General features: G+C 53.2%; 5 protein-coding genes and 1 non-coding gene across 6 annotated transcripts; 3 read left to right on the top strand and 3 right to left on the bottom strand.

Moving 5' to 3' along the window:
* Positions 1-968: 968 nt before the first annotated feature.
* On the top strand, positions 969-2,093 carry BU25DRAFT_426841 (uncharacterized protein; the record flags this gene model as incomplete). Its single annotated transcript, XM_033699933.1, has 1 exon — positions 969-2,093. One exon carries the CDS (start codon positions 969-971, stop codon positions 2,091-2,093), a length of 1,125 nt encoding a protein of 374 aa, XP_033567423.1.
* A 624-nt stretch (positions 2,094-2,717) lies between these two features.
* On the top strand, positions 2,718-4,338 carry BU25DRAFT_405157 (Lem3/Cdc50; the record flags this gene model as incomplete). The annotated part of the gene is made up of 6 exons (XM_033699709.1): positions 2,718-2,896; positions 2,950-2,986; positions 3,045-3,141; positions 3,193-3,976; positions 4,033-4,195; positions 4,251-4,338. Exons 1-6 carry the CDS (start codon positions 2,800-2,802, stop codon positions 4,333-4,335), a joined length of 1,263 nt encoding a protein of 420 aa, XP_033567422.1. The 5' UTR covers positions 2,718-2,799.
* A 426-nt stretch (positions 4,339-4,764) lies between these two features.
* Positions 4,765-5,827, top strand: BU25DRAFT_464170 (uncharacterized protein; the record flags this gene model as incomplete). Its single annotated transcript, XM_033700116.1, has 2 exons — positions 4,765-5,676; positions 5,713-5,827. Exons 1-2 carry the CDS (start codon positions 4,922-4,924, stop codon positions 5,825-5,827), a joined length of 870 nt encoding a protein of 289 aa, XP_033567421.1. The 5' UTR covers positions 4,765-4,921.
* Positions 5,828-7,499: 1,672 nt separating this feature from the next.
* BU25DRAFT_t1 lies at positions 7,500-7,586 on the bottom strand. Its single transcript has one exon. It is a non-coding gene; the product is annotated as a tRNA-Asn (tRNA).
* Positions 7,587-7,789: 203 nt separating this feature from the next.
* BU25DRAFT_426838 (glycoside hydrolase family 17 protein) lies at positions 7,790-9,744 on the bottom strand (the record flags this gene model as incomplete). Its single annotated transcript, XM_033699932.1, has 2 exons — positions 7,790-8,215; positions 8,785-9,744. 2 exons carry the CDS (start codon positions 9,742-9,744, stop codon positions 7,790-7,792), a joined length of 1,386 nt encoding a protein of 461 aa, XP_033567420.1.
* Positions 9,745-11,128: 1,384 nt separating this feature from the next.
* On the bottom strand, positions 11,129-12,107 carry BU25DRAFT_435799 (DUF1907-domain-containing protein; the record flags this gene model as incomplete). The annotated part of the gene is made up of 1 exon (XM_033699985.1): positions 11,129-12,107. The coding sequence occupies exon 1, from the start codon at positions 12,038-12,040 to the stop codon at positions 11,129-11,131; it is 912 nt and encodes a 303-aa protein (XP_033567419.1). The 5' UTR covers positions 12,041-12,107.
* Positions 12,108-12,115: the final 8 nt, after the last annotated feature.

The raw sequence follows: 12,115 nt of genomic DNA, 5'->3' as shown, positions 1-12,115 counted from the left end.
GAACTGGAGATGACGGAAGCGGTGACCGGGAATCTAGAGCAGACATGGGACGTAAATAGGGAGCATTGGGAGGCAGCCTACCGGCGGGCAGCAGGCAGTGCTGTGACACGTAAACGCTCAATTTGGCGAAGGTCTGGCGCCCAATGGCAGCGGACCAAGTCTCGCAGGACTCGCAACAGCTGGCAAAACTCAATTGAGCGCTCAACAACGACGCAAAACGCGGGTTCAAAACAAGTGAAGCGTGATGGCGGACGTTGAGTCGTGGTGGTCGTTCGGGCGCTGCACGCACCGACGAGGGGACTAGCCGCGTTCGCTAGGAAAGAGCGCCCGAGCGTCGCCCCAGGAAGGAGCGACCCAGCGCATCGCAAACAGCACCAAGCCCAGCAGTGACTCAATCCTTTCTGACAGCGACCCATTGCGCACGCTTGCTAGCCCTGGTCACACACCTGCAATTGGGCATCCCCATTCGTCGCCCTTTCCACGGCCGTGAATGCGAATGATGATGCCTGAAGGGGACCATGGCACGCGCGCCAACCACACACCCTCTTTGTTCGCCGCAGTGGGCGGCAGTGTCTCAAAGGACGGATGACTCTCCTTGTCGCAGCCTAGCAGAGTAGGTATTCTCTTATAAGTCAGCCCGCCCCGTGTGTGTCTTGGAAAGGTTCCGCTGGTTCTGCTCTTCTCGTCCTATCTCCGTCGCTCTTGTCAGATGGTGTAAGCAGCAATTCGCCGGTCAATTGGATTCCACCGCGTTCCACGATTCAACGAGCCATATCACTGCCTGCTTCGCCACCCATTGTAGCCAACACATCCAGCAGCCAACTCGCCAATTATTACTCAACCATACTTCATACTATCGCTTCCACACCCAAAAACCTGCTGCCTAAATTCGACTATAAAACCACGGAATCCCCCAGTTGCTCCCAGCAAATTTCGTGTTTCTAGCCGTCCGCATAATGACAACCTCAATGAATAAATCACCACCAACCAACCGCCTTACAGTTTCCTCGCTCCTCTCCCCACCGGAAATGGAGCGCTCCAGCTCTTTCGGCTCTGCAATGCCCTCAGTGGCTCTGCAATATCCCAAAGTCGACCCCAACGCCAACACGCAGTACCATCTTCCGCAGCTTCCAATGTTCAAGATGCCCGCGTACGCCTCGCCACCAATTTCGCCTTTCGACACACAAACTCAGAAGGAGAACATGGACAATGTCAGCGAGCAAGGCACGTTGGACCCCCCACTGTTCCGCAGGGAGTCAACAGCAGGTGCTCTCGCTTCGGACGTGCCTTTGTTCTCGTCTCAGCCATCGTCTCAGGAGGTCATCGCTCAGCACATGCAATCCGCCGACTACGCTCGGTTAGCGAGCAAGCCAGCTGAAGAGGACTACAAACTCGTCGCTCAGTTTCAAGCCACAGTATTCAATCAGGCTCTCAAGAACCGAAGTGCATATAAAGCATGGCGTGCACAGGAGCGTAAATTCGAGGAGCGTTACAGCAGATCCGCCATCCTCGCCGGTGGCATTCAGAAGCGACCTTCGCCAAAGAAGCTTGCACCCGCACCAGCCCCCAGATCACGTCAGCCGAAGGTTGCCTTGCCCAAGGTCGCTCCTCGTCCTGCTCGCGAACCGAAGCCTAAACGCACACCCAAGGCTCAGATCCTCGACTCGTTTGAGGAACACACTGGTAGTGCCTCGCCCAAGGCTGCGCGTCCTGCAACTACTCGCGACGACCTCGACTACAACGCCATCCCCGACTACTCGCCACCTCTCGAGTCGCTAATGGGCAACGAGAAGAAGCTCAAGGCTGAGTGGAAGGGCAACAAGCTTGACCTTTCTAACGATGCCGATCGTCACCTCCTGCACGAGGCTGAGCTCGAGCTCGCTTCGACGCTCCGCCTCATCTGCGCCACCTACCTCTGTAGCAAACGACGCGTCTTCCAGGCTCGTATCAATGCCTTGAAGATTGGCAAGGAGTTTCGCAGGACTGACGCCCAGCAAGCCTGCAAGATCGACGTCAACAAGGCTAGCAAGCTCTGGCAAGCTTACGACAAAGTAGGCTGGTTTGATGCCGACTACTTTCGCCAGTACGTCTAGCTGCACTTGTTAGTGCTTTGCCTACCCTTCCATCTATTTTTCGTCTGAGTACCTCCTCAGAGTCCAACGGGCGGACCATTGTTTGCTTATGATCCGCGTTTTGCATATGGTGTGCAGGGTCTGTTTTTCAGGAGTCCTGCTAACCGCTAACTTCTTGGAGTTGATCTCAACGATCCTCCTTATCACGACGGCGTTTTTGATTTTCGATCCGGCATGGACAGGTTGTCCCGGACTGGATGGGTTCCCCGGCCCCGGCGTTTGTTGAATGTTCCCATCATTTTCATTTTGTCTGCATCAAGCGATACCCCCCTCCACAACATATTGTTGTAGTCCGCCTGTGGACCCTGAAATGTCACTAGATAGTCTTAGACTAGCAATGCTATCATCTCGTTGAGACCACCCAAGTATATACATCCATTGCTCTGAAATTCTGTATCAATTTTTGCGCATCATGCGCTGTTGAATACCCCCAGGCTTCTTGGACCCTGGGACCTCCTGCATCACAGCGAGCGTTGCCGGTGGGTCTCGGTGAGCGGCCGCGGGCTGCGGGGACTTGTCAGATCCGTGCGTGTGGCTAATTTGGGAATGGAGCCCGGCGACCTGTAACGTCTGGTCCGCCGCGTCCGCAAGCAACGTCGTCAGCGCTCGACAACTGCGACTTTTGCACCCACGACTGTCGCTGCGGAACAGCGCGGATTTGCTCAGCATGTCGCAAACACAGCAGATGGAGGCCAGCGACTCGATATCTAACCAGGATCCTAACCGCGAGGACCCCAAGAAGACGAAAAGCAGACGACCCCCGAGTAAGCCTGGACGCCATCGCACGCGCAGAGAGGTGATGCTGATGGATATGTAGATACTGCATTTCGACAGCAGCGATTGAAGGCATGGCAGTACGTGTGCAACGAGTGTATATGGAGCGGAACAGCGACACTGACCACACTGCAACAGACCCATCTTAACACCGAAAACAGTCCTTCCTCTATTCTTCGTCGTTGGTATCATATTTGCACCCATTGGAGGGCTGCTGCTCTATGCCAGTTCACTGGTAAGATTTGGAGCTGTACGTGGACATGCAGCCATCTGACATCTGCACCAGGTCCAGGAGATCTCGATTGACTACACCAACTGCAACGCCTCTGCACCCTTCACAGATGCCATTTTCGACGCCTCGGCTCCAAGCACACTCGCAGACATCCCCTCGGGCGATGTATCAGCAACTTTCAAGACGTCGATGAAGTCGCAGCCGCAGTGGGGCAGGGCGTGGGAGAACTACACCTGGCCGTCAGGCAAAGTCCAAAACACCAGCGTGTGCATCCTCAGCTTCGAGATCCCCAACGACATCCAGCCGCCGATCCTCTTCTACTACCGCCTTACCAACTTCTATCAAAACCACCGACGTTATGTAAAGAGTGTGGATATCGAGCAGTTGAAGGGAACAGCTCGCACCGTGAGCGACATCAATTCTGGTGATTGCGGTCCCCTTGACGTGGTCGACAATAAGCCATACTACCCCTGCGGTCTCATTGCCAATTCCATGTTCAACGATACGTTCACCAACCTGAACGCAACGAACCCCTCGCAGAATGAAAACAGTCCTAGTGTATACAACATGACGACGGACGGGATATCATGGGCTCATGAGGGCGATCTGTATGGAAAGACAAAGTACAAGCCATCGGAGGTCGTTCCCCCACCCAACTGGCAGGAACAGTACGTTAACGGAAGCTACGACGGTATGACTGAGCTTCCCGATCTTCACACATGGGAGGCGTTCCAGGTCTGGATGAGGACCGCCGGTCTACCAACGTTCAGCAAACTCGCCCAGCGTAATGACAACGATGTCTTGAGAGCGGGCACCTACCGGCTGAAGATCTACGACCGTAAGTCAGCCCACAGCGCACGTCAGTCCGTAGGTTTGTAGCTCACATGTCTCTAGGCTTTCCGGTACAGGCATACAGTGGCACTAAGTCCATCTTGATCTCCACACGCACCGTCATGGGTGGCAAGAACCCGTTCCTGGGCATTGCGTACATCGTCGTCGGCGGTCTTTGCATCTTACTCGGTGCCGTGTTCCTTGCCACACATCTTATCAAGCCGAGGTCAGTCACTCGGCACTTGAATGCAAACAGCTCTAGGGTACTGACATCCATCCAGAAAACTCGGCGACCACACTTACCTTACCTGGAACAACGATCAGCCTAGCACGGCGACAACTACCGGGCGGGCCGGTGGAGCATAGTAGTAGGTATCGCCACAACGTCTTTGTTGTCAGAATGTTTAGTTTTCTCCCTTTCCTTCTTTCGCAATTGTACAGATTCACGAGTAAGCCTGGGTCCTGGGCATTGTATGGATATCATGAGGCTAAGACGGCCTGGAGTTTTGGTGTTTGAGCGAGAGACTGGAACATAGTCTTTTCTGTTTAGTCAATGCATATCATACTCGACTGACTTCGCTACTACACTCTGCACCTGATTAATCTGATATTCCAGAAAATAAGCTTCGTGTCAACGCTGTCAGACGGCGTGGTGCCGAGATAGGTCTTATGATGAAGCCGCATTCATCTTACTGACAGTGGCTAGGCAAGAATCTAGACGCATGTCAAGACAAACCGAAATAGACATTCCGGATCTTCAGGAATCCAGAATATGTACAACATTGTCGAAGATGGAGAATAAAAGCCGCGTGGCTTTCCTCAATATGCAATCACCACAGCAGTTCTGCGACTTACCTTCAGCACACTCATTCTCCTCAGCAAACAATTGTCCCACAAGTTACTTCGGCCATTTCCCGCATTCTGTGCAACCCTCGCTACGCCAACCGCTTAAATGCGCACCCCCTTTCTCCTTGCCTCGCTAGGCCTCCTAGCATCCGCCGCAGACCCTCAACCTTCGAGCGCACCAGGCCAGCCTTTCGACTGCGGCACAGGCACGCAGTCTGCAGACCAATCCTACCTGGACACCATCCAACAACTCCACGATGGCAAAGCAAAAGGCAGCCTCGCCGCTCGCGCCGCTGTGCTTGCAGCCCACGACGACCCCGGCAAGATCCAAGCGATCTTCCACATCGTCATGACCAATGCCGCCAATGACTCTATCACCAACGTCATGCCTCAAGCACAATTGGACTCCTTGAACGCAGCCTACAACCCGTACAACATCCAATTCATGCTGCAGAACGTGACGAGGAACACCAACGATGCATGGGCCGTAGGCAAAGGAGACGATGACACCAACATGAAGCACACGCTCCGTCAGGGCACTTACAACACGCTCAACCTCTACTTCCAGACCGACTTGGTGGGTGGTGTGCTGGGGCGGTGCACCTTATCCTCCGCCGTCGCCAACGGCAAGGGAAACCCAAGTGTCTACTTCAACGACGGGTGCAACATCAACGCCAACGCGATGCCCGATGAGCTCATGGACGGCTTCAACAAGGGCAAGACCGCTGTGCGTGAGACCGGGCACTGGCTGGGTCTGTTGCACACCTTCGAGGGGTACTCTTGCGATGGCCCGGGCGACTACATCGACGACACGCCCATCGAGAGTACTGCGACTGATGGCTGTCTTACCTACCCCAAGAAGTAGAGTTGCCCTGCTTAGTAGGAGCCGGGCGAGAGTGACCCGATTCATAACTACATGGATTACTCCATTGACGACTGCTACGAGGTGTTCACAGGTCTCCAGGTGCAGCGGACGGAGAGCATGTGGAGCATGTTCCGCGATGGAAACTAGCAAGTCGAAGGTATTGGGGTCAAAGTACGAAGGTAGTAGTAGTGTAGTGCAAGTTTGCTGAGTTTGTTTGTGTATATTTTGCTGCTTTTGCGTGGATAGACTGGATTGCATATATTGATTTTTCGCGTTCTTTTTTGGAGTTCCGTTGGTATTGCTAGTTATTCATGAATGTATGCATTCGTTTCAGCGATGAACCTCTCCTTTGCCCTACTTGACCTGACTTTGCTGGTCTTTAGCTTCAACACTGTTCGTGGGGGGTTTGACATTCCTGCAGCACTGTCATGTCGTCAAGACCGTTGCTATGTTACCTCACTTAGCTTCTTCCCTTCTGTTGCTTTGCACCTGCCTCGTGCCTTCTGTGTTAGCATCAATCCTTCCCGCATCGTGACCAGGTCAACGGCGTCCGCTTTAGATGGCTCGCAGCTAGACCCAACGACGTCAGGGTCCGGGAATATACCTATCAGTCTAGACTCAAAAGTCCAGCCTATGTCCAGCCCTATAGCTTGAAACCCCCTGTGGGACGACAGCCTCGTCACTACAAGACAAGACATTGGAGGCCCAGCTCTCAAGACACAGCGATGCTGGCATCAACTAACGTAGTAAAGGTCTCCATGATCGTGCATGCTGATGCGAATCTGCCGATGCATGAAGAACAACACGAAGCTGCCGCACGCAGTTCTTTGTTCCGGATGCGGAAACTGTAGTCATGCATGTAAACGCAAACAACACCAAACATCGAGAAGGAACATTATAAAAGTGGGTATGTTTGTCAACACAGGAAGGTCAACTTCGAGCATTGGGGCTGCTGCGCCTTACAATTTAACGCCGAGAAGCTGCATACACCTTGTATGAAGATCACAAACTGCATCGAAAGAGAGCGGCCTCCACACGAATAACCATAGTCTTACAACCTTCATAATCCCTCTTCGAAAAGTCTGCAGATAAACAAAGCCGAACCCGCCTCGCCTCCACCAAGGCCATCACACCTTTCACAAGCTGCCGCCCAGCGCAGCGCAGCTAAGCCCCGCAACGCCAACCAAAGACCCTCCCCATCCAGCAAACATCCCATTATCTAAATGCGTTCCTCGCGCATCTCGATACCCTCCACCACCACAAAGCCTCCCTCCGCGCTCCGCTACGTCCTGATCCTCCTCAAAGCGCGCCCAACACCACAGGACATAGTGTGCTTGTGCTCATACACATCGAGGAACAGTGTTGCGCCGCCGCCTTACGCACCCTAAAACAGCGTCACGTCGAACATCACAACCGCCGCTGTGAATATGGAGAGAAGACGCATTGGGTGTTCGCAACACTCTCTCACTTCGACATCTGGAGCGGGAGCACACACCACACACTACTGCGCTACATCCTGCGCTTCTTCCTCGTCCTCGCTCTTGTCGGCACATTCACGACGATCCTCATGCGCACTCTCGATTCGAAACGCCGCGCTGTACTGAAGAGGAGATCTGGTCTGGACAATGCGAGCAGTCTGTTGGGTAGGGAGGACGTGGGTTTTTATGCCGTGATGTAACGTATTGGCGTCTGCAATTTTCCTGTAACGAAGTCAATTTTCATCGCCATTGTTCAACAATGCCATCCGCAAGAATGTAGGTGAAGGCAGCGGCAAAAACAATTGATGACCCCTGCACCTGACAAAGGTAGCAAACAGATACTTCCCCGGACATGTTCGAACTGTCAACCTCTCGATGTGCCATCTGCCAATAATAGTCGAACGCGCTGCCAATTGCGCCACGGAGGATCATTGAGTAGTGGTGGTGGATAGAAGTTTAGCACAAAAGATTGCTTCTAAATAGCGTAAGGAAGGAAAAGAGGTGTAGTGCGCACAGGTTGGCAGGTGAAGAAGACGAGGTTGAGTATTTACAGAAGTAGTCTAGACTTTTAGGCCATCATACGAATACAAACAGGAACCTGGCATCGCTCTTCTCAAATGATACATCGAACTCAAGATACCGACATGAACAGGCCTAGCGGGGGCACAGTCATCTGGAAGAAGTCCATGGTAAGACCTCCAGTAGACTCGATTTGATACGCAACCCTCTGGCCCGCTGCGCAAGGAACGCTTGCAATGTTGTACTGGTTGGCAGGCTGAATAGATGGTACCCACCCAACAAAGTTCGAGCTGCCGACATCGTTCGCACTGATCTCCGCCGAAGCAGCTTGCTGACCCACACTGGATACGATAATACCACCTGGCGACCGAATCTTGACAGGTGACATATCGGGCCAGGGTGAGGCTGGTGGCATGTGGAAAGCTAGGTTGCAAGTCTTGCCTTGATCTTCGGGACGAACATCAAAGACGAAAACAGTCGACATGGTTGGTGATAGCTGTGCGACGTAGCCATTACCAATGACTTTGGATGGGTCGGCCTTGTCGACAGGGACTATCGAATTCGGTGCTTCGAAAGGACCCTGAAGACCGATTGGAGGACTGCTGGGCTTGGGCAGGGATCCGATTGCCAACCGAGTCTCGGACGTGGCTGCTGTGGGCGCAAGCGCAGTCGGCACTGGTGTATTCGATGTGATCACGGGAGGGGCAGCGATGTTGGGTTGAGCTGTTGAGGAGGCTTTTACTGTTATTATGTTAGCATGTGCTTTGAACTTTCATCGATCACCATGGAGGTACTCGGCCAGTTGAAACTCCCCAAGCTGCTCGTGCTACTCGCTGCGCCCAGGCTACCGCTGCTGATTGCTGTAGGCAAAACCGTTGCCAAAGTCCACTTCGCATTGACATTAGCCCGCGCAACCCAACCTGAGGGCTTTGCAGCCCAGGCTGGAGAATGTACGGGCAGATGCTTTAGATGAGGACAATTGCAACATGACTGGGCAGCGGGCAAGAGGTAGGAGAGCACAGATGTGACAAGAGACAGGTTGGCGAGGAAAGCAAAGAGCAGAGGCGACAGGGCAGACGACAGAATGAACATGGGAAAGTAGCTTACGTTCTTGGCCGCGGCAGGGCACGACAGGTCGAACAGGGGAGAGACCTGGGCGAGATCACCTCCGGGCTTGATGCCGAAGGAAGGGCTGGGGTTGCCCCACTGAACGTCCTGGAGGATGTAGTAGTAGAGGTTGACGTTGTCGTTCACAAGCTTGCAAGTGACGTCCTCCCAGTAGATACGGGCGTTGTCAGCGCTGGGAACAGCCTGGTTGACGGTCTCGCCACTAACGGGCCATCCAGTCTCAGTGACCCAGACGGGCTTGCCCTTGGTGGCAGCAACAGTCTGGTTGTAGGCGTCGAAGAAAAGGTCACCGCCAGCACCAATACCGTTGGCGAAGGAGCTCTGAAAGTACGGATAGGCATCCATGCCAATCCAGTCAAGGTTATCAATAACAGCGTTGTTGCTGGCATTGACATAGACCTGCCATGTGTCGACGTGACCGAGCTTGGCGCCAGAGAGGCTGGTGCCGGCGATAGCATCGCGAGTCTGCTTGATGTAGTCGACGAGAACGTCGGGCTGAGTACCGGGATTGCCTCCAGCACCATCGGCAGAGATGCGATAGAGATCCTCAGAACCAACGGAGATACCCACAACCAAATCAGTGAAAGCGGTGCCGTACTGGGCAATGGCCGCCTTGAGCGCGGTAATCTCATTGTTGAAAGACTCCTGGCCAGCGGAGGCCCACAGTCCGAGGAGGAGGGTGGTCTTGGTGTTGATAGCGGCCTGGATGGCCTCAATGACAGTGTTCTGGGTTCCGTGCTGGATCATGGTGTAGAGACGAGCGCTTGTCCAGCTGTCGGTACCGGGCAAGTTCTTTGCGGCGTTGAACTCATACTCGAAGTCGGCCAGAGTCTTCGCAGCATCGTTGTTGAACTGGGCACCGTAGTTGAAACCCTTGATGGCTGCGTTGGCGGTGGACAGTAGAGCCGCTGAGGCGACGACGGAAGGTGTGAAGCGCATTATGACAGTAGGGAATAAGATCTAAGGAGTGATAATAAATAAAGGAGGTATGGAAGAAGGAAACCAAAAGGGTATAGGAAAAGTTGGTTTATGAGTACCGGACGAAAAGAGCGAGGAATGAATACAGTAAATACTCGATCAGTCCATGACGCTTGACCCTCAGTGATGGCAAGGGTCGTGCACAGGCTAATTGCTCATTGGGAAGAAGCACCTGCGGATCGGCAGGGCAAGGGCTTCCGCATCTCCGTGCTTTCCTCATCTGGCCAGGCCATGCGGACGATGTAAACAGGGCTCACAGATGTTGAAAGGGCGACAAGGAAGACTCAGCCGCGCGATGTGGTCTTGTATTCCGAGCAGATCCTCGGCTTTCCCGTGTATCGAATGCCTCTATGCTGTTGTACGGACAAGCTCTTGAACATGATGAGCTTCTCTTGTTGCCCCAGCTTGGCTAGTCATTGGCCGTTGTGGAGAACCAATTTTCAACGGTTCTAGAAGGCGACGTCAATTCTCGTTTTGGCGTCGTCCCTGGCGTGCCCGGTTAAAAATAGCCTCCTATCTCCGACCACGAGATTGACATCTGGGGATCAGGTCCATAAACAATTCTGTTGTGATACTTCAATGTGCAAGTCAATGGCTTTATGCATCCATTTCCTTTGTACTTCTCGCAAAAGAAAGGAGAACATCGCACAACTTCCGTGGAACACGTCCGTCAAACTTGACAAATGTCTCCACCACTGAGGTCGCCGAAATGTTGCCCCAGAAAAAGCTCAACGTGGGCCGAATGAGATCATAGAAAGTCAAGGCAAGAGCAAGCCTCGTGTGAATCCGGGGTGAGATGCGTATGATGTACCAAGTAGGATTCTATCAGTTGTAGGCTTCTACGATAACATCGTATATGACAGGCTTCGCGAACATCTTCGGTATTGTGAACATTGTGAGAGTGAGGCTCATCACAGCACAAAATTGCTCGCCGCCGCTGGTGCCAGGAATGGGCGCTCGGAATGATGACGTGGATAGCGCCCTGGTCCGAACTCAGGAGAAGCGGTTCATGCACCAGGCAACGGGCCGGCGTGGCAATGCGTGGCACTGACGTGCGTCGGCAACGAGGCACCGAAATATTGGAAAGGAGGCGTTCGATAACATCGAGATGAGTGAAGTCTGGATGAATCTGAAGGAGTTGTGGTTCGACTTGCATGCTGCAGCATCAGGGTCTGCAGTACCGGAAATGCACTGAGTCTAAACCTCATCGGGACGTCACCATAGAAACAGTGCTTGCGACAACTCAGCGTATCTGTCGTTCTCTGGCTCACTGCGAGTGCCTCCAGGTGTTGCTGATAGATAGTATCTTGGATGGAGCCTTTCTATTACTGTCGGCAAACTCTATTCATGGTCTGTCGATACGGTACAAAACCTCTGCAACGTTGAACCACCCCTCATACTGCACCTCCTCTGGCGTAGTATCGTAATGATAATGCCCTCCCTCACCATGATCCGAGAAACAGTGTGTATGCTCGATCCTCAGATCCAACCCCGGGTCATGCGAATGCAGCACGCTCAAACACACCAACGGCGCTTCCATCTCATAAAACCGCAACCATTCCTGCTTCTGCTCATCTGTGACCAGAGGAGTAGTGGAGAAGTCGGGCATAATATGCAACTTCGCTTTGCCTTTCGAGATGAGAAACACGCCTCCAAGGGATATCGTTCGCGTGCCGTACGCATCTTGTAATGCCGTGCGGATCGCTTCGGTGAAGTTAAGGGTACTGGTTCGTGAGGACGCTGTGATGTGCAGGGCATCTCCCGGCAATCCTGCACTACCGAAGAGGTTCGCCATCAGCGCGCAGAAGTGAGAAGGCAATTTCTCACACAGCGCACTGCCATCATCCTTAACTTTTGCAAAGTGCGTTTCATTGACGACCTCCCCGCCCTCCCACCGTAGATTCGGCATCAACTCTGAGTTCATCCCGACAACGTGGAATGGCCCTGCCGCAGCACCTAGCAGAGCGCCTTGCTCCTCTGGCATCTCCATGAGCTTCGTGATGTTGAGCAGATCGTATTTCTTGGTGAAGTCAGGGGTAGGTGCTAGGTTGGGCTGCCCGCCTACGTCGGCGATGCGAGGAGATCCACATAGACCAGCGAAGGCTAGGTTGTAGGGTGCTTGCCGAAGATCTGGACATTGTTCGACTGAGACTGATGCTGATTCGAAGTTCTGTGCTAACTCGTTTTTGATAGAATTGGAGAGCTCATGGAGGGGCGGGGGTTCGAGATCAATTCTTTGAACGGGTAATTCTGACATGATTGTCACTCTGATACGAGATACAGGATTTCAGAGTCGAGAGTAAGATCTGCTTGTTGGGACTGATATTGTTGC

The sequence above is a fragment of the Macroventuria anomochaeta genome (assembly GCF_010093625.1).
Source record: "Macroventuria anomochaeta strain CBS 525.71 unplaced genomic scaffold BU25scaffold_1, whole genome shotgun sequence".
NCBI classification, from domain to species: domain Eukaryota; kingdom Fungi; phylum Ascomycota; class Dothideomycetes; order Pleosporales; family Didymellaceae; genus Macroventuria; species Macroventuria anomochaeta.
Note: the sequence above shows the minus strand (reverse complement) of the source record. Positions and strands in the feature narration are given on the sequence as shown.